This window comes from Poecile atricapillus, chromosome 6, assembly GCF_030490865.1.
Source record: "Poecile atricapillus isolate bPoeAtr1 chromosome 6, bPoeAtr1.hap1, whole genome shotgun sequence".
NCBI classification, from domain to species: Eukaryota; Metazoa; Chordata; class Aves; order Passeriformes; family Paridae; genus Poecile; species Poecile atricapillus.
The window spans coordinates 18,283,838-18,301,881 of record NC_081254.1 but is presented as its reverse complement, the minus strand read 5'-3'; the positions used below and the strand labels follow the sequence as shown (position 1 = coordinate 18,301,881).

At 42.7% G+C, this 18,044-nt stretch overlaps 2 protein-coding genes across 11 annotated transcripts in view; one reads left to right on the top strand and one right to left on the bottom strand.

The window, feature by feature from the left end:
* The window catches only part of LOC131580667 (myb-related transcription factor, partner of profilin-like), a 28,539-nt gene that overhangs the window by 6,516 nt on the left and 3,979 nt on the right, over window positions 1–18,044 (bottom strand). For 5 of the 10 annotated variants that reach the window (XR_009277923.1, XR_009277922.1, XR_009277928.1 and 2 more), the window contains one exon: window positions 3,091–3,157. The exons of 1 other annotated variant lie outside the window; for it this stretch is intronic. The gene's annotated coding sequence lies outside the window, so the exon portion shown is untranslated. Of the gene's footprint in view, window positions 1–3,090; window positions 3,158–4,340; window positions 4,511–4,551; window positions 4,646–9,229; window positions 9,331–18,044 lie in introns of those variants that run through there. 4 more of the 10 variants (XR_009277920.1, XR_009277927.1, XR_009277925.1 and 1 more) reach the window with 4 other exon arrangements.
* On the top strand, window positions 10,501–15,699 carry EIF3F (eukaryotic translation initiation factor 3 subunit F). Its single transcript, XM_058842101.1, has 8 exons — window positions 10,501–10,805; window positions 10,899–10,969; window positions 11,090–11,169; window positions 12,252–12,389; window positions 13,469–13,560; window positions 13,763–13,899; window positions 14,037–14,150; window positions 14,912–15,699. Exons 1-8 carry the CDS (start codon window positions 10,526–10,528, stop codon window positions 14,987–14,989), a joined length of 990 nt encoding a protein of 329 aa, XP_058698084.1. The 5' UTR covers window positions 10,501–10,525; the 3' UTR covers window positions 14,990–15,699.

Sequence of the window (18,044 nt, the reverse complement as noted above, 5' to 3'; positions counted from 1 at the left end):
CAATCCTATTTTCCATGCTGAACAAAGATGATAAAGACTGAACACTACCTAACATAAGCCATGTTGAATAATGGACTGTGCTCCAAGTCACTACGCAGACAGATGTATCTGCTTGCATACCTCATCTGCAACAGAATATTGAAATATTCTTCCCATTATATTGACATTCAACACAACAGCATAGAGAGCTGCCATGAGAAACCAGACTGAAAAAAAAAGTATATAAAAGTTTTCAAGGTAAATGAATAAAAAAAGAAGGAACAAGTGTTCCAGTCTAAAATAAGGTTTCTGCAAAACTCTGGCTGACATGCAGTCTCATCACCTTTGGAGAGTTCTGTTATAGGATTCATAGTCACGCAAGGGTAACAAGCATTTCAAAGTAAAGTTTTGCTAACTTGCTGTAGCCAAACACCAGCAGCTCTACAGTTCTTAACCAACGGCTCATACATTTCTGTGAGCCTTTATGTACCTGTAAAAGAGTACAAGGTCCCCACAGAAATGAGAAGTATGTTCCACACATTACCTTTTTCCCCACAGCCCTCAGATTTACCGTAGATTGCAGCGTGACTGATCATCTGACCACCATCTGTCCAACATCTGCTTTTTAGGGAAACCACCCTGCAAATATAATTAGCTGGCTCTAGGCTACCATTATTCCTAATGAATACCCTGTTGTATATTGAAGCTATCACTAATGTTATTCCCTTAAAAAGATTCAGCATACTGACTCAAACCCTGAGATCTCTGATGGGGGTGTGTGACAGTCATGCTATATTGCCATCAGCTTTTAACACTCAAATATCCTAACAATCCCCTCAACTGTAAAAGCAGATCACAGAAGCTTGTCTTGAAAGCCAAAAAAGAAAAGCCAGAAAGAAAAAAAAAAAAAAAAGAAGGAAAAAGAAGAAAAAAATAAACAGAATCTAAAGCCAAATACAGGAATTATTGCAAGATTTGCAACAAAATCATGTGCTTGGCATCATACCTCTGATGGCAAGACAGTAGCATGGCGCCTGACACAAGAGTTCAGGGCTCAGGACAGCTGTGAACAGAACTGCAGGTGCTTCAGTCATTTTAATGCCCAGAGCTTGCTACAACCTACATTTAGTGATCCCTCTTCTATCCCCTAAAGGCATGGGTAACCTGAGCCAAACCACTGACTATTCATGATTTCTATCTGAACTGTAAACCCTTTGGAGCTATATATCCTTTTGTGTCTGTATAGCTGTATCTGAACAGAAATAATATTCCAGTCTGTTAGAAATCCAGTTCCCAGACTCAAGAAAGCTACTGAAGCTTTAAGGTGCCATGACCCAAATTCTGCTTGCAAAGTGAGTTTCTTGCAAACTCCCTCTAGACTCATAAATATAGTTCTGTTTTCAATAACATGATTCTATTTAATGCCTTCTGCATTTAAACCCATAATCCTTTAATAACTTTGGGAATATTTGAAGATATTAAACAAGAAAAAAACCAACCCACAACCCAACCAGAAAGCAATTGGGCATTCCCAAAGTTGATAGTTTATATGACTAAGCCATATGACAATAAAAGGCCAGACTGATCATAGTAATAACTCCCAATGCTGACTTGAAGAAATTAAAAGGCCAGGAAGCTTAATTCTAAATGTGTTTTCAATTGATCTTTGTTCCAGACTGCGTTTAATGGTTAGCTGTTTGAGAAACCCTCTGGGGTTCTGCTAGTTGATTTCAAACTGGGAAACAACAAGCAGCACCACAAAGAGAGATGCTTTGCTTTTCTTTTCAAGAGAGTGAATTTAAACACTGCTGAAAGGTCACATATAATACTAGTCTCAGAAAAACAAAAGAGGAGGATTTCTAGGCAGAGCTAGATAAGGGAAGGTGACAGGGCATGGTGAGGGATATCTCCCATAAATGTGCCACAGGCAGAAGGCAGCCTTGCTGGTAATGACAGAAACAAATGACTGGGACGATATTTTGGTGATGGATCAGCTTGTTTTTTATTCCAATGCAAAAAAAAAAAAAAAAAAAAAGATATGCAAAGGGATGTCATTCAGAATAGCAAATGCCAAATGTTTGAGAGAATTAGAACAGAAAATCCACAGAAAATCTAAAAACAACTATGGAAATTCTGAACTTCTCATGTCAAATTTTAAAAGCTGTGAAGTTGTAGCTGAAAATAGAAATTTGACTTTCCAAAATGGGCTTGAACAGTCTAATTAAGTGTGTTTGTGTACTCCCGTCTCTGCCACAGTAACCTGAGTTGCACAGTGCTGTGAAGACCTGTGATTCAGCTGGGCAGTTGGAATCAGCTCTTCATTTGTGCAGACCAGTCCAAACAGCCTGATGCAGTTCACCCAGCCAATGCTGTATCATGCTTTCTCATGCAGGAAGGCAAATTGGCAATCAGAATATAGAAGGTGAATTCATATGTCAGTGCTCATGGTATTTCAAATCTAGACAGATTGGTTAGGACAGCATTTAGCAAAGAGCAATCCTTGCAAGGTTTGATACAAGATGAAATCAAATTTTGCTGCTGCACCTGAGATCTCAGCAGCATGAACTCATCTCAGATGAAGAATTATTTATTATTGGGAAACAGTATGGACACAATACCGTTCTCCTTCAGCTAGTTGAAGACTTCCTCCCTTTTCAAAGTGCACAGTCTCTGGGTCAGGAAATGCCCTCTTCAGCTTCCTCTCAAAGCTGTTTCCTCAAAGGGTAAGATCTTTCCTACCTTCCCTCAGTAAATTGTCTGTGCATATCCTACATATAAATCTATCCTCTACAGTATGATCAGTCATATTTTGCAGAAGTGGAAAACTGAGATCTAAAGGTTAAATGACTCCCCTGAAGTCAGTCAGGAGGATAATACTACTGTAATTGTTATCAAACACTTCACATTGTAAGAGCTAAAGCACTACCCAAAGCATGTCTCTGACATTTTTCTAGTTATATGGATGCCTTGCCTTAACCTCAACCAAATGCCAGTAACAGAAATGCATTGGGCCCTCAGGTCTCCCAGGCTCCTACACAGAAACTGTCCTCTAGATTTTATTGCCACCATGCCTTTCCAGCTCCTATTTCTATATGTAAATCATTATCTTACCTTCTTCCTCACTGCCCATTTATTCATCCAACACATAATGATGCAGCTGTCTCAAACTGGAAAAAACCTGCAGGGACAGAAAACACTGTCAGACCCTGATGATATAAAAATAGTATAATTCTTGGAGTTCACAAAACAACATTTTTGCCATTCCATATCTTGGCAGGTCTCCCTCTAGCATCAAATGAAATATGTATTTTCCATTCTAGTTACTTCACTTCTGCATGCAGAGTTTGTCTCAAAACACCAAAGCAAATGTTTGTGCTAAATGATACAGCAAACATTGCCAGTCCCAAAAGTCTTGTCATACACTTTTAAGGACATATGCAATTTTGGTCTGGGCTGAAATGTACAGACAATGGTCATTTTGACCCACGCCGTGAAGGACACCGAGGAAAAGGACATGCTTACTGACAGAAGAAGTAAAGCTGGAAAGTGATTGTATAAGAGCAAGGGACTGGAAAAAGATAACTTCCCAAAAAAATAGCACATTAGTTGTTAGAAGTATTATACATTTTTAACATTTGAGATCTGCCCGCACAAGAACTTTCACACTTACCTGTTATCAGTGGCATTACACTTAATTTTATTTGGATGTCAGGGATTCAGGGATACAGCTCCTCTCTGTTACAAATGCTTTTAAAGCCAAACACAGTAGCAGCAAGTTACCAGACAAAGGAACATCGTGTTTAAGGCTGCCTGCCAGAGATTATTTATTCAAGTTAATTACATGGAAAGGACAGAAGTGCTGCCACATTTCTACCCCATATTCCTTGGGGAAGAAAAAAAGCCAAGAGTCATCTCTAGGTTTTCTTCAGTTCTCACTGCATGGGGTAGGAAGGAAGAACATCATATAAAGACACAAGGTTTGATCTTCAGAGTACTGCACCTAACTACTTTGCTAGGTCAGTGCAAGCACAGGCTATCTCAGTTATAACTACAAGTAGTATATAAAATGCCTCTCATTCAAAAGCTGTCTCTGTCCATGACTTGAGTGAAAAGTACAAAATAAGCAGGAATGTCTTGAGAGATTGGGGAGTTCATGCTCTTATCAAAATCCAAACCACCTTTCATCTCCACATATTTCAGTAAAATTTGGGGTTATACTACCATATTATCACATCTTAAGTTTGCATAGTCTTAACATCCATAAGTAAATTTCTCCATGACATTCTTATGGGAAATTAAGGTAGGATTTTATTAATTATGAGGAATTAAGGTAGAATTACAGTAAAATTAACAAATTCTACCTCATTGATTCAATCTTAATATACCAAACTTAAGAAATACCTTTCTTAAGTCTTTTCACCTGCTGTGTGAAATACATGTAATAAACACTGGTGGGAAAAGCTGTATGCACAAATTCCCACTTATGCTACTCACTTCAAAGCCAGCAGAGTGAAGTCAGCAATTAATTAGCACTAAGTGGTTACCAGGCTATGGTGTGCTGGCAGCCCTTACAGCGCGCTGGTGCCAGAGGCGACCTTAGCCGCAGTGCCAGCAGTGACCCCTGGCTCCAGCAGTGACCCCCGGCTCCAGCAGTGACCCCCAGATCCAGCAGTGACCCCCCGGCTCCCGCAGTGACCCCCCGGCTCCCGCAGTGATCCCCGCCTCCAGCAGTGACCCCCCGCCTCCAGCAGTGACCCCCGGATCCAGCAGTGACCCCCGGCTCCAGCAGTGACCCCCGGATCCAGCAGTGACCCCCGGCTCCAGCAGTGACCCCCGGCTCCAGCAGTGACCCCCAGATCCAGCAGTGACTCCCAGCTCCAGCAGTGACCCCCCAGATGCAGCAGTGACCCCCAGCTCCAGCAGTGACCCCCCAGCTCCAGCAGTGACCCCCAGATCCAGCAGTGACCCCCAGCTCCAGCAGTGACCCCGGCTCCAGCAGTGACCCCCAGCTCCAGCAGTGACCCCGGCTCCAGCAGTGACCCCGGCTCCAGCAGTGACCCCCAGATCCAGCAGTGATCCCCGGCTCCAGCAGTGACCCCCAGATCCAGCAGTGATCCCCGGCTCCAGCAGTGACCCCCCGGCTCCAGCAGTGACCCCCCGGATCCAGCAGTGATCCCCCGGCTCCAGCAGTGACCCCCGGATCCAGCAGTGACTCCCAGATCCAGCAGTGACCCCCAGATCCAGCAGTGACCCCCAGATCCAGCAGTGATCCCCGGCTCCAGCAGTGACCCCCGGCTCCAGCAGTGACCCCCGGCTCCAGCAGTGACCCCCAGATCCAGCAGTGATCCCCAGATCCAGCAGTGACCCCCGGATCCAGCAGTGACCCCCAGATCCAGCAGTGACCCCCAGATCCAGCAGTGACCCCCGGCTCCAGCAGTGACCCCCGGCTCCCGCTGGGCCCGGCGGGCGGCAGGCGCCCCCTGGCGGGGAGTGCCGCGCATCCCCCGGGAATGCGGAGCCGGCCCCGGGGCGCCCGCACAGCGCCCGCTCCCGCCGGGGAAGGACCTTTGCTGCGACTGGCATGACAGGCAGCACCTTCGGTAAGATCTGTCGGTGTCTGCACCATCAAATACACCGCTGCCTTTATATAGAATATTAGGACTAGCATTCTCAGTCACGTAACACACCCAGGAAAATAGGCTGAACGTGTGACCGTACAGACCACGGGAGAAGCATGGTATGAGACAGCACAAGACTCTTTCACAGCATCGTAGACTCAGAGTCATTTACGCTGAAAAAGACCTCTAAGAGGATCGAGTTCAGCTGTTAACCCGTCACTACCAACTCCAGCACTAAGCCATTTCCCCAGCTGCCATATCTAAACAAACATACTACTTCCCTGCTCCAATGTTTGACAACCCTTTCAGTGAGTAAATTTTTCCTAATATCCAATCTAAACCTGGTGCAACTTGAGGTTATTTGCACTTTTGGAATAAAAGCAGCTAGCCATGGATCCCAGCAGTGTGCAGTGATTTACAAAATTACAACAAAAAAGCACACCACCAAACACACCTCCTCTTCTTGAAGAGTCTTTTCCAAGTTATTACTGATACACTCCCCCTAAAGCCTGAGGGGTGATGGCACTGCAACATGAAAAATCTGCCTTTCAAATCAAAATGCCTTTTACTGTGTTTTTTGTAGTTCACCAAAAAATACCTTAGTGGTTTAATGTAGATTCACCCATCTTTTTTTGACTGATCTCTCACTGGTCATTTGAAGCAGCGGACCTCAACATGCAAGAACTAAATAAAAGCAGCTAAATTAATAGGTTTGGGGACATATTTCAACAATTTAAAAATTTCAACAGTTCTCTGAGCCAAACATTCATACTATTTGGGGTTTGCCTGGGGTTTAGGATACTTCTTTATTTCCACAGTCATTCTTTATTGACTATATGTTTCCATTTTCCCTTCCTCAGTGAGTATAAAACTCTGACCATGAAAGTATCTGTTGCCCTATGCATGCCAGCCTGTGGCCATTGCTCTCCATTAGTTTTCACTGCAAGTTTTATTGTGTACTTTTACTTCAGCTTGGATCTCCATATTTCTATACAGTGACTAAAAAGCACCAGGCAGCCCTCAGTGTGCTATTTTTGATCACCTAATGAAAACTTCCATTGCCATTCTAACTTTAGCAAAGGAATATTCTTTTATCAACATGTATATAATTGACACTATGCCTCATTATTTTTAGGTGATATTTGGATTCTCACTCTAAGCATTAGGGTAGTAATATAGTAGTGACATAGTAGTCCTATGTGTCAGTGTTATTTCTCTGATAATTAAGGTAGCCCCATAAAATATTACACAAAAGCAGGGAAGGGCTTGGATCATTTTTGCTGAAATGATGCTGCTGAGTCTGCTGATGCATTGTGCCTGGAGCTGGTGACTGTCAACAACTGTCCTTCATCTACTGGCAATCCCAAATGCCTGAGTATCTAAGATGTGTGAAGAAGACTAAATAAGGGAACTACTATCTTCTTTAACAGGAAAAAAACCAAGACAGCCCCCCAAACAAACAAACCAACCCCTCACAACCCAAAACCTGAAGCCCTTGCCCATGACTGCATCATATAAAAGTCCTGGATAGAAGGCAGAACTAATGGATCCTTGCATGGTTGCCACTCACTCACAGCTCCACCAGCATGACTGGGGAGAGAATCAGAAGGGTAAAAGCTGGAAAACTCATGGGTTCAGATACAGTTTAATAGGGAAAGCAAAAGCCACACACACAAGCAAAACAAAACAAGGAATTAATTCACTGCTGCCCATGGACAGGCAAGTGTTTTGAAGCTGGGTAATTCAGAGTCCCTGGGCAGGTGCAAGAGAGAGCACTTTATTGCAAAATAAAGCAATAAAACAGGCCTTTTTAAGTAGTTAACTAGTTATCAGGTATATTCCATTGAAACACAACAAATGAAATCCAACCAACTGCCACAAACCACGACGTGAATGTGTAATGGTTATATAACTTGTTTTTCTAACTCCAGTTCAGCTGAGTCCCTTTCCCATAGCCCTCTTCTACTTTGCCAAAGTAGCATGCCTGAGCCATGATTTTACAAGAGTAACAAGGCCCTTATTTTATAAGGTTTTACCTATATGCAACAGGCAGGTGTTCAGCCACCTCTAGGAAAGCAGGACCCCATGACCTATACCCATTACTTGGGAAGAAAAAAAAACATCACTCCCAACATCCCCCACTTCTTCCTTCTTCTCTCAGTTTACATACTGAGCATGATGTCGTATGGTCTGGAGTATCCCTTTGGTCAATTTGGATCACCTGTGTCTTCTTCCAGCCTTGGAGACAAAATGTACAATGGGAAACCTTTCGTATAATAAAGGAATAAAAATATCATATTCCATCCCATGAAACTAACCAGATAAAACTACATCCTGAAATGATGAATCAAATCAACTTTTAGATATTTTATTTTACCTGTAATGCAATGTAACAAATATCCCCTAGAGCAAGAAATTATGTTAATTCTAGTAGTACAAACAAGATAAGAAGATGGCTACTGATAAAGAAATTGCACATCATCAGTGAAAATGCAGCTGACATGACAGCAAATGCAATAATAATGACTCAGTCACAATCAAGGACTATAAAGAGAAATTATACAAGAGCAGAGCTTGGAGATAATTATATTCATCATTGTAATTTGATGCAGGGAAGCCTAGCAAGGGAAACTAAAATCAGGAGGCCCTGAGTTACCATGCTGATCCGTGTACACATGAGAATGTGTTTTCTGTGTCCCTCTAGGCAGACAGATTCTCCTGCAGTGGGGTAGTATCTGAACATCTTAACCATATCAGTAGATGGCTGTCAAGTTTTCATCAATAGGCACCATTGATAAGTGTCCCTCCTCTAAAACTAAACTGATACTCTGTGAAACAATATTAATTATAAAGGTCTTCATTTTTCAGCAGTTGTTTAGCAAGGAAAAAACAATTTTGTAGCTTGGACACATCTGCTCCAGGCATGATCACATGATTGATTTTCTTATCATTAGATTTCTACAGTCTTTGTATTAAGTGGGTTTTGTATGAGCCATCCACTGATCCTTGACTTTTGAGATACAGGCTATCCATCTTCACTCACTACATACACTCTCCAGCAGCCTGTGCAGCAACTTGACATCAAAGTATTAAAAGAAGGTTATCACAGTTGCCAGTTTTGAAGCACAACTGCTGCTTCATATTAAGTTGCCCAATTTTTAAGGTGAAAACATGGAAGTGTAATGTGCTCTTGTAGAGCCTTGCTTGCTCCACATGACTCCACGGCTGACTATGTCAAATTAAGCACCAAGCCCAGTTTGATGCAAACAAGAATGAGATCAAACAACTACTCTCTAACAAGAACACCTCACACATTAGACTTCTCAATGACACATCAAAGCCCGGGACAGGGACATCAAAGTTCCGGGAACAGAAACGTTTTAAAGCTTTATGCAATTTGATCCAGCCACACCTACAAGAAATGAAAGCTGCACAGAGAAAGCCTAAGAATAGGAGTTCTAGTTTTTACTGGTACACAGACCTGGAAATGCTTTTATGAAGAGATAAAATCTGTTCATGCTCCCATGCATTAGCTCTTCTTTGTGGTTTTGAAAGGTGTTCCCCACTTATGTAAGAGAAGCAAACTGCTTCCACATAGGCAGAATTTGTAATCCTTTTATTGAGGCACTTACTTTATACTCAGAAGCCTTCCTCAATGACATAGTTGAAACTGCTTATTCACTGATGGTGCTCCGGCCTCAACTAATGAAGCAGAGAAAACTCAAAAAGCCATCTGTCATGAAAAAATAGTTAACAAAGGGAAAACAAGGTTCTGAAAGAATCCAGTCGTCTTAGCAGCTATTGAAAGCATATATGTTTCATTTCACAGAATATCCTCAGGTGGAAAGGAACCACTGGTCCAGCTCCTGACATCCCTAGAAGTCACAGCATGTGCCTGAAAGCAGTGTCCAAACACTTTATGAACTTTGCCAGGCTGGTGCTGTGACCACTTCCCTGGGGACCCTGTGTTCCAGTGCCCGCCCACTCTCTGGGTGAAGAGCCTTTTTTTAATATCCAAACTAAATTTCTCGTGACACACCTTCAGGCCATTCCCTTGGCCCCTGTCAGTGTCACCACAGACATCAGCAGTGCCTGTCCCTCCGCCTCCCCTGAGGAGGAAGCTGCGCACTGCGATGCGGTGTCACCAGCCCAGCGATGCCTCCCCACCCGCACAGCTTCGTGGCCCGGGAGCGAACGCGCGGGGCACTACAAGGAACAGGCAAGTGTCATCCAGTTAGTGAATTTGGTGGGTAATCACTAAACCTTGGATAGGAGTAACCAGCACCTCCTCTCAACAGAATACTTGACAACCACTTATTCTTCTACTGAGGCAAAAAAACTAACAACACTTGCCTTTCTCACAGGGCCAAGACCCCAAGGGATGTATAGTCCTGCAGAGAGCACTACTGGAGCACCTTCCCCGGGCGCCGCGCCCGCACAGCTGCGTTTGCAGCTCCGCCACCTCCCAGCCGTGAGGCGCCCTCACGGCGCCCGGAGCCCCCGGCAGCGGCCCTGCCGTGCCCGGCCCGCCCGCACGAGGGCGCTCGCCAGGGGAGCGCGCAGCACCGCGCGCCGGGCGCGACCCCGCCGCCTCCCTACGCAGCGCTGAGCGGCATCTCCGCAGCCAATAAACGGCCGGAAAGACGGGCGGGGGGCCGCTGCTGACCAATAGAAGAGCGGAGAATGGGGAGGCAGGGAATGGGAGCGCCCAATTGAGAAACTTTCCGGCCCCGGGAGGGTGGGAACAAGAGTCAGGTTCAGTCACAGACGGTGCGAGCTTCCTCCAATCAGAGCGTCTCCCCTAATCGCACGCTCACGGTTGGCCTCAGCTCTCCCCTCTCGCCAATAGAAAGGCAGCGTTGTATGACAGACGTTCGGCTCAGCCAATTATTGTCGGTACGGAGGACCCAGCCTCTCTCTCTTGCAAAATGGCGGCCACAGTTCCCGGTGCGGCTCCTCCCGCGGCCGCCCCGCCGCAGAGCCCGACGGCGGCTTCCACCGCCCCGGCGGGGAGCGCTCCCCCCGCGGCCGCGCCGACCCCGCCCGCCGCGCCGGCCCCGCCGCCGGCCGCGCCACTGTCAGCCGCGCTCTCGGGCCCTTTCCCCGGCGGCCGCGTGGTGCGGCTGCACCCGGTTGTGCTCGCCTCCATCGTGGACAGCTTCGAGCGGCGCAACGAGGGCGCGGCGCGGGTCATCGGGACGCTGCTGGGTAAGAGCCGCCGCCCTGCCCTGCCCTGCCCTGCCCGCTCGCCCTCCCCGCGGCGCCCCCCTTACCCGCTGCCCTCCCTCTCTCCCCCCGCAGGGACCGTGGACAAGCACTCGGTGGAGGTCACCAACTGCTTCTCCGTCCCGCACAACGAGTCCGAGGATGAGGTACGGAGGCGGCCCGGGTGAAACGGGGGTTCTCCCGGCGGGGCGCGACCCCCGCGCTGGTATTGCCCTCCGGGCTAAGCACCCTGTAACCCGCTGTCTCGGCACTCTCCTGTTTCTCAGGTGGCTGTGGATATGGAATTTGCCAAAAACATGTATGAGTTGCACAAGAAGGTGTCTCCTAGCGAGATCATCTTGGGCTGGTAAGTTCTCCTGCAGGAACCTGGAAGTAGTTCTGTTGATTCCTTAAACTACTTTAAATACATAATTCACTTTATCACAGATGGAGAAGCAGAAGAAGTAATGTCTGTGACATTCAGATCTTGCAACTCTTGTTACACAGTCAGTGGTTAAACTCCTGCAGCTCATGAAAAGAAGAGACATATTGGAGACATAAAAGGGTTTGGTTTTATGTCTAGCAAGGTATCAGACAGGAGTGATGTGTTAGAGAACGCACATACAGCTTTGTTAGAAGAACGTACTAGCTGTAATACAACCTGAACCATGGAAGTTCACTGGTTAGAAAGAAGGGAGAATACAAAAGAGTTTTTAATGTGTCAAAGGCATCAGGAAGGAATCGCTGATACCAGCTTGTGTACTTAGTTCTCTGCTGGGGGTACATGTGTGTGGGATGTGAAGCAAGATCAGTACAGTATTATGGGAACAGAGTCTGTGTCTGAGTGTGTAGCACAGTGTGTTATCACTCTTTTTACTCATCTCTGATCCTACAAAATGGCTTCATTTTCGTCCTCTGGAGCAAGCTTCCTCAACAGCCTTCTAATGGCACAGCAGAGTGCAGTTCCAGTGACAGGAGTTTCCCTGAGGATGTGAGATGTTAATTGTAGAGCATTTAAAAGAGCTAGATTAACAAGTTAGACCTCCTGCAGAGGGATGTGTGATTTGTAGAAGATAAAATTTGTCCAAGTTGGTTTGGTTTGGTTTGACTTGCATAGATGGAAAAAGCTGTTCTAGAACACAGTAACAGGTAACTGAATATTGGGTGTCTGATGTCAATTTACTGATGTTTTATGGCTGGTACTACAACACTGTCCCTGTGCATATTTTGGGCGTGGGTGTGCTCAGCTTGTGATTCCTACAATTTTAGGGACAAGTGGCCATAAACTATAAAAAATCTTTAGTTAAAACACTTATGTTTAGTACAGTGCTACAGGTCAGTGTTTGAAAATTGGTGTTTTAGGATACAGATCTGTTAAATACCAACAATACAAAACACTGGGTGCTTGAATGTTGGAAGAATGGTTCTTCAACATGTGTTCTTTTGAAGGTATGCAACAGGTCATGACATCACGGAGCACTCAGTCCTGATCCATGAGTATTACAGCCGGGAAGCACACAATCCCATCCACCTCACTGTGGACACAAGTCTCCAGAATTCACGCATGAGCATTAAAGCCTATGTCAGGTACTCTGGAAGGCTGCATTTCTGGGAGGGAATTACTGAGAGATGCCCCATCAGGATAACAAGAAATGTAGTGGGGTTCAGTGTCCTCTTTTGGACAATATTGTGCAGTAGTTGAACATAGTGGTGAGCCAGGGATCATGGCTTACTTCTCATTGGAATGCCTTGACTATTTGTATGTAGGCTGAAAGACTTCATTAACTGGAATTTCATTGGGATGGGGAATTGTGACCTAATTAACAATTTTCAGAACATCTTTGGGACATTTCACATGGGTCACACAGCTAGCAGTAATGTCAGTAACTTCCATCACGCTGACTGAATGCTTGCCTGTAGCCATAGGGCTTTATTGCTCAGCAGTGCATCTATACAGGTCGGAGGATTAGTGTGGTTAAAACATCTCAGACAGCCTCTTCTTGATGGGTGTTTCTTCCACTTAACCCCCCCATCATTCTTATCAGTTAATGGAGATTAATTATTGAGAAATTAAACTTCCACCTCACTGAATTCCTCCCAGTGTTGGCTGAAGAGCTCTGGTCTGTAAGGAAAAAACCCTTTTCTTTGTAGAGAAAGTACTGTTTCTTGACTGTGCATCTTTAAAATGGGAGCTGTTCCATGACATTCCTTAAAGCATAAATGGACGTCAAGTACTTTGAAGGTATAATAAAGTACTTTGAATAGGTATAATAAAGGTGTTGAGAGTGCTTTGTAGTTCAATTTTGTCATACTGCTTGTTTCAGTCAATTCTTAAAGCATGAAGTATTTCAGGATAGAAGAGCACCTTCTCTAAAAGCAAGAAGGAACTTTGGCTAAGATGATAGTACTTAGTTCTTCATGCATTCATGCTGACGTCAAACCAGCTAGGAGTATTCTTGGACAAAAAAGAGCAATTAATAGCATGCCAGAACTGATTTCCTGTCCTCAGTTATCCTTGGGTCTTAAAATTGCTGATTTTGGTGAGAATGAGTAACATACGGGTGTTCACACTTTAGTGTTAACAGACATTGAGATGGAAATCTCTTCCTTCCCCCCTTATATATGTCCATGCTGAAAATGTTTTGTTGTTCTCTTTTTTTTTCTAGTGCCCCAATGGGAGTCCCTGGTAAAACTATGGGCGTGATGTTCACACCCCTAACAGTGAAATATGTTTATTATGATACAGAACGGATAGGAGGTGAAAGCTTTCTTCCTATTTTGTTTTTAACCATTGTGACAATGTTAAAATGCATCTTTTACCCTGGTAAAACTGCCATTCTGGGGATTTTAATGCTAATCAGACTGTCTTGCTGAAGCTAACCTAACAGATCTTCAGCAAGGGTTTAAACTGGTTTCTGTGGCAGTGAGGTTTTTTTCACTGATCCTCCTTTTGCTTTCAGTGGATCTTATAATGAAGACCTGCTTTAGCCCCAATCGAGTGATTGGCTTGTCCAGTGACTTGCAGCAGGTGGGGTCAGCCTCAGCCAGGATCCAGGATACCCTGACCATGGTGCTGCAGTATGCTGAGGACGTGTTGGTACGGCCAGCTTTTTATCAGCCAGAAAAAAACTCTGATGTTAACTTGTGCATCTTGGTTTTCTCTTTATTATTTCTCTTTCTGGGCCATAAACTTTGAGTTCCACTTATGCTGAAGTGTGTGTTTCTTATGCTTAGTCTGGCAAAGTGGCTGCTGACAACACTGTCGGGCGCTTCCTGATGGATCTTATTAACCAGGTGCCAAAGATTTCACCAGAGGACTTTGAGACCATGTTGAACAGCAATATCAATGTAAGATCATAATTAATTTTTTTCTGTGCGGTGCTAGCAATTTTGAAAATTTGTCACACAGACATAAATTTGTGATGTATCTTTCCATACAAACATGCTAATAGCAAATACAGCTTTTTATTGTCAGTAATTTGGTGTTTTAAGGGCTGAGGGTGGATAAAGAAGCTCACCATAATCTTGCAAGCAACTGCAGATAAAAGTATTAATTTTTAAGGACTTAGGAATTTTACAAGTCATCTGAAAACAAGTACTAATTATTTCATATTGATTGGAAAATATGAATTACCAAACGTAAATAATTTTTGTTTCAATGATAACTGGTCACTTGCCAGATTTTTTTGCCTGAGTTGGAGTTCTCTTTTCATAATACTTATGCAAATACTATGCTCATAATACATGAATAAGGTTTTAGCATGCTACCTGACTTCTGTAACGGATTTTTAGAAAACTTAAGTTTCTAAATGTGTTGTTCACCCACAGTCTGTAAGACCAGGACTAATTTTTAATTTTGCTTATACCCTTTGACTTGTCTGGTTAACATGGGTGAACTCAGAGTTAAAATTTTACAAGCACTGTTTCATATTCCAGGAATACCAAAAGCTTCCTGCAAGGGAAGCATTCCTCAGGGTAGGACATTCAGGACTAACAATATTTCTTGTAGCTGATTGTAAAATGCTTTACAGTTGTTAAAAATTCAGCTCTCTAATAAGCTATGATTTGTTAATATTTCTGATCACTGTTTTTTTTCCCTTCCCTTTCAGGACCTACTGATGGTAACCTACTTGGCAAATCTCACACAGTCACAGATTGCCCTCAACGAAAAACTTCTGAGTTTATAAAGAAACTTTTGCCACCTTACACTTCAAGGAGCCTGAAGAATGAGCAGATACACTTTTCTGTGGTGTTAGAAATTTCCTTGGACTGTAATTTAATTACCTACATGACTTGGTTTACATTTCCATTGCTCTGAAAAATCCCTAACATGCTTTAGGAAATGAATGGGAATGGCTGTAGTTCCATTGAGCCTGGTATTTTAAAATGGAATATGAAAATCTTTTGTCTCCTGGATTTGTCTACTTGTATAACAAAATACAGCTTTATTGTAAGAATGTATTTGGAATAAAAGTTCCATTGCAGTGGCAACAACGGCTTCTGTCCAGAAAAAAAACTTCCTCATTTATTGTGTAATGAATCCATTTTTGAAAGGGGGAGGGTAAGATGGCATCAGGAAAGAAAGAGCGGGTGTGAGTGAACTCCAGTTCTATGCAGGTTTTTGTTTTTTTTCCAACTGTTAAATCACATTGAAAGTGTGGGTATTTGTGTTGTATATGATATACTTTACCCTGAAGGACTGCAAAATGGTCTCTGGTTTATTAGTGGTGCTGTGTATATCCCTTCAGCAGGGTACTGACAGACTACGAGACAGTAATTCAGTTTATGGTATCACTTCTGTGCATGAAATTGTTTTCTGATTGTTTGGGAAAGGAAGTCAAGGTCGACAGCATTAGCCCCTCATAAAGGGGGAGTGCAGAGAAAAGCCAGCAACTGAGTTCATGGTAAAAAGAGTTTGAAAAGCATTTGTAGCTAAACAACCTTGGATACTGGAGTTTCCATCTTTGCCAAAGAAGAAAAAGACAGCAAAATGACAATCCATGAGATTTGAGGTTAAAAGTTGGGTGTTGCCAAATAGGAATTTTCTATTTCATAACACATAAATTACACTGTACTGCTGCTAAAATGATGTGAAGAGAAACCCCATTTTCTCCCCAAGACATGTTTCATGTTAACTGAGTTCCAGCTGGAAGAAAGCCAATACAAATATAAGCTGTAACCATCTCTACCAATAACATTACCTTCAGAAGGCTGTCCTACAGTTCAGCTGTGATGAGGGGGTACTTTAACAAAGTTAAAGCATCCCTCTTCTACAACAAAACTGTTCCCACCCTAAAAAAAAAGAGTTCCCACCTTACTAATCTAGTTTGGTGAATGAATTTGAAATTGAAGTAGGCAAAGAAAGTGTTCTCCAAAATAATTCTGGTCATTTGCCAACTAAATCCAAGAATAAGACTCAGATTACAAATCTATAGATCCTGTATTGGTTGTTCCAATCTAGAGCGTTCCCCCAGTGACTCAATGCTAAATTCTAAGTCCTAATTGCAAGGTCAATGTATGTGAAAACTGAAAGTCCAGCAAAGATCCTCATCTCATTGAAAATGTTATTTGTGAATTTTAAGTAAGTATTAGAACTCAACTCTGGTTTTTAATTAGTCTGAATAAAAATGTTTTGCTTTCTCTACTTTAAATGTAATATTCTTAAATTCAGCCATTTAATGTTTCAAAATTTTCAGATCAAGGGGTTTTTGAAGAGTGTTTTGACATGAATGGAAGAAAAAAGGAAGCTACAAAGGTGGATAAGTCTCTTAATTACTGCAAAGAAGTTGTAGGGAGGGAAGCAAAATATTCTTTCGCTGATCTCTCTGCAGGAAACTTTTTGCCATTCCCTGTTTGGAATAGAGAGAAAACATAAAAAGAAAGCTATTCAGCTTTTAGAGTGTTAAAAATCTATGTTGTTTTATAAGCTGGTGTGCACAAACTGCCAAGTTCCAAGAACAGCTTGTAATCATTGTGGAATTTGCCAGTCCTTGCAAGTACCTGAAGACTAATGAAGATATGTGATACGGGACTGAGGTTATGTCTTCCTAGGTAGAAAGATTCACTGCAAAGCAGAGGTGTGTCTTAAGTGACCAAAATCCATGCATTTAGGCCTTTGCAAGACAAGACATTGCCAAATGCTTGGAAGAGGAGCAGGAGAAGAGTTTTCTTTTTAAAAACTGTCTGATGCCATTCTGTCCATGGTGATCTGTACTTTGACTCCGGAGTTTTGAACGTCTGATTTCAAATTTCAGTGACCACTTTTACAAAGGACAACATGGCACACAACAGTGTAATGCCTCATTTTGCTTAATTTTAAAGCCTGAGCTGTGCTGTTACCTAGAATGCATTCCTTCTCTAGAGTTGTAAAATGCTGACAGGAATTACTAAAGGCATTGTTCCACTCTACGGCACTCTGTCTAAAAATTTAAAGTTCAATAGAAAATCTGGTGGGAAAAGCTTGGGAGTCAGGAAATACCACCAAGGATTTCAAGCTTTAACTCTGTATTGATTTGTAAATGGCAAGAATTTATTAAAGAACTTCCTCCTTTTTTTTTTTTTTGTTTGTTTGTTTCTTCAGAATGTGTTGCTGCAAATAATTGACAAGTTAGTTTTACACAGTCGAGATAGATAATTCTCTGTTATCCTTCTGTATATTATATTTAGTCATATTAGTGATCTCACTTATACAATAAAAAACTTCCATCCTCTGTGATGCATTCAGCATTTTCCTTTCCTAGATGACTTCTCTAAATGAGTATAAATTCATGGTCATTACTGCATTACATTTATTTGTGGCAGAATACATATTTTCCTGGGAAATATTAGGCTTTAGAATACCTTGTTCAAACAACTATTTTACCAGCTGCCAGCATTCAAGTATTTAATGGCTCAAAAGATGTAAATTATTAAGAATGTTAAAATGTTTAACATCTTTAGATTTTTTTTTTTAATCCTGGCTTAGTTGAGCTCATCTTGGGTTTTTACCTCAGCATGAAGTTCTTGAACAGTTCTTCTCCTCAATATACATAATAATATTCAGAACAGATAATATTCAGAGTTCAATGTTACAATTGAATGTATCAAATCCATCCATCTTATCAAAATTAATACTTACAGGAGAAATAAATATTTATAATTTGTATTTATGGAATGCCTTCGTCAAAATTCAGGAGGAAGTGGTAATGGTCCACTATTTTTTAACCAATGAGATTCACCAGAAAAAGGTTCTATATTGGTGGG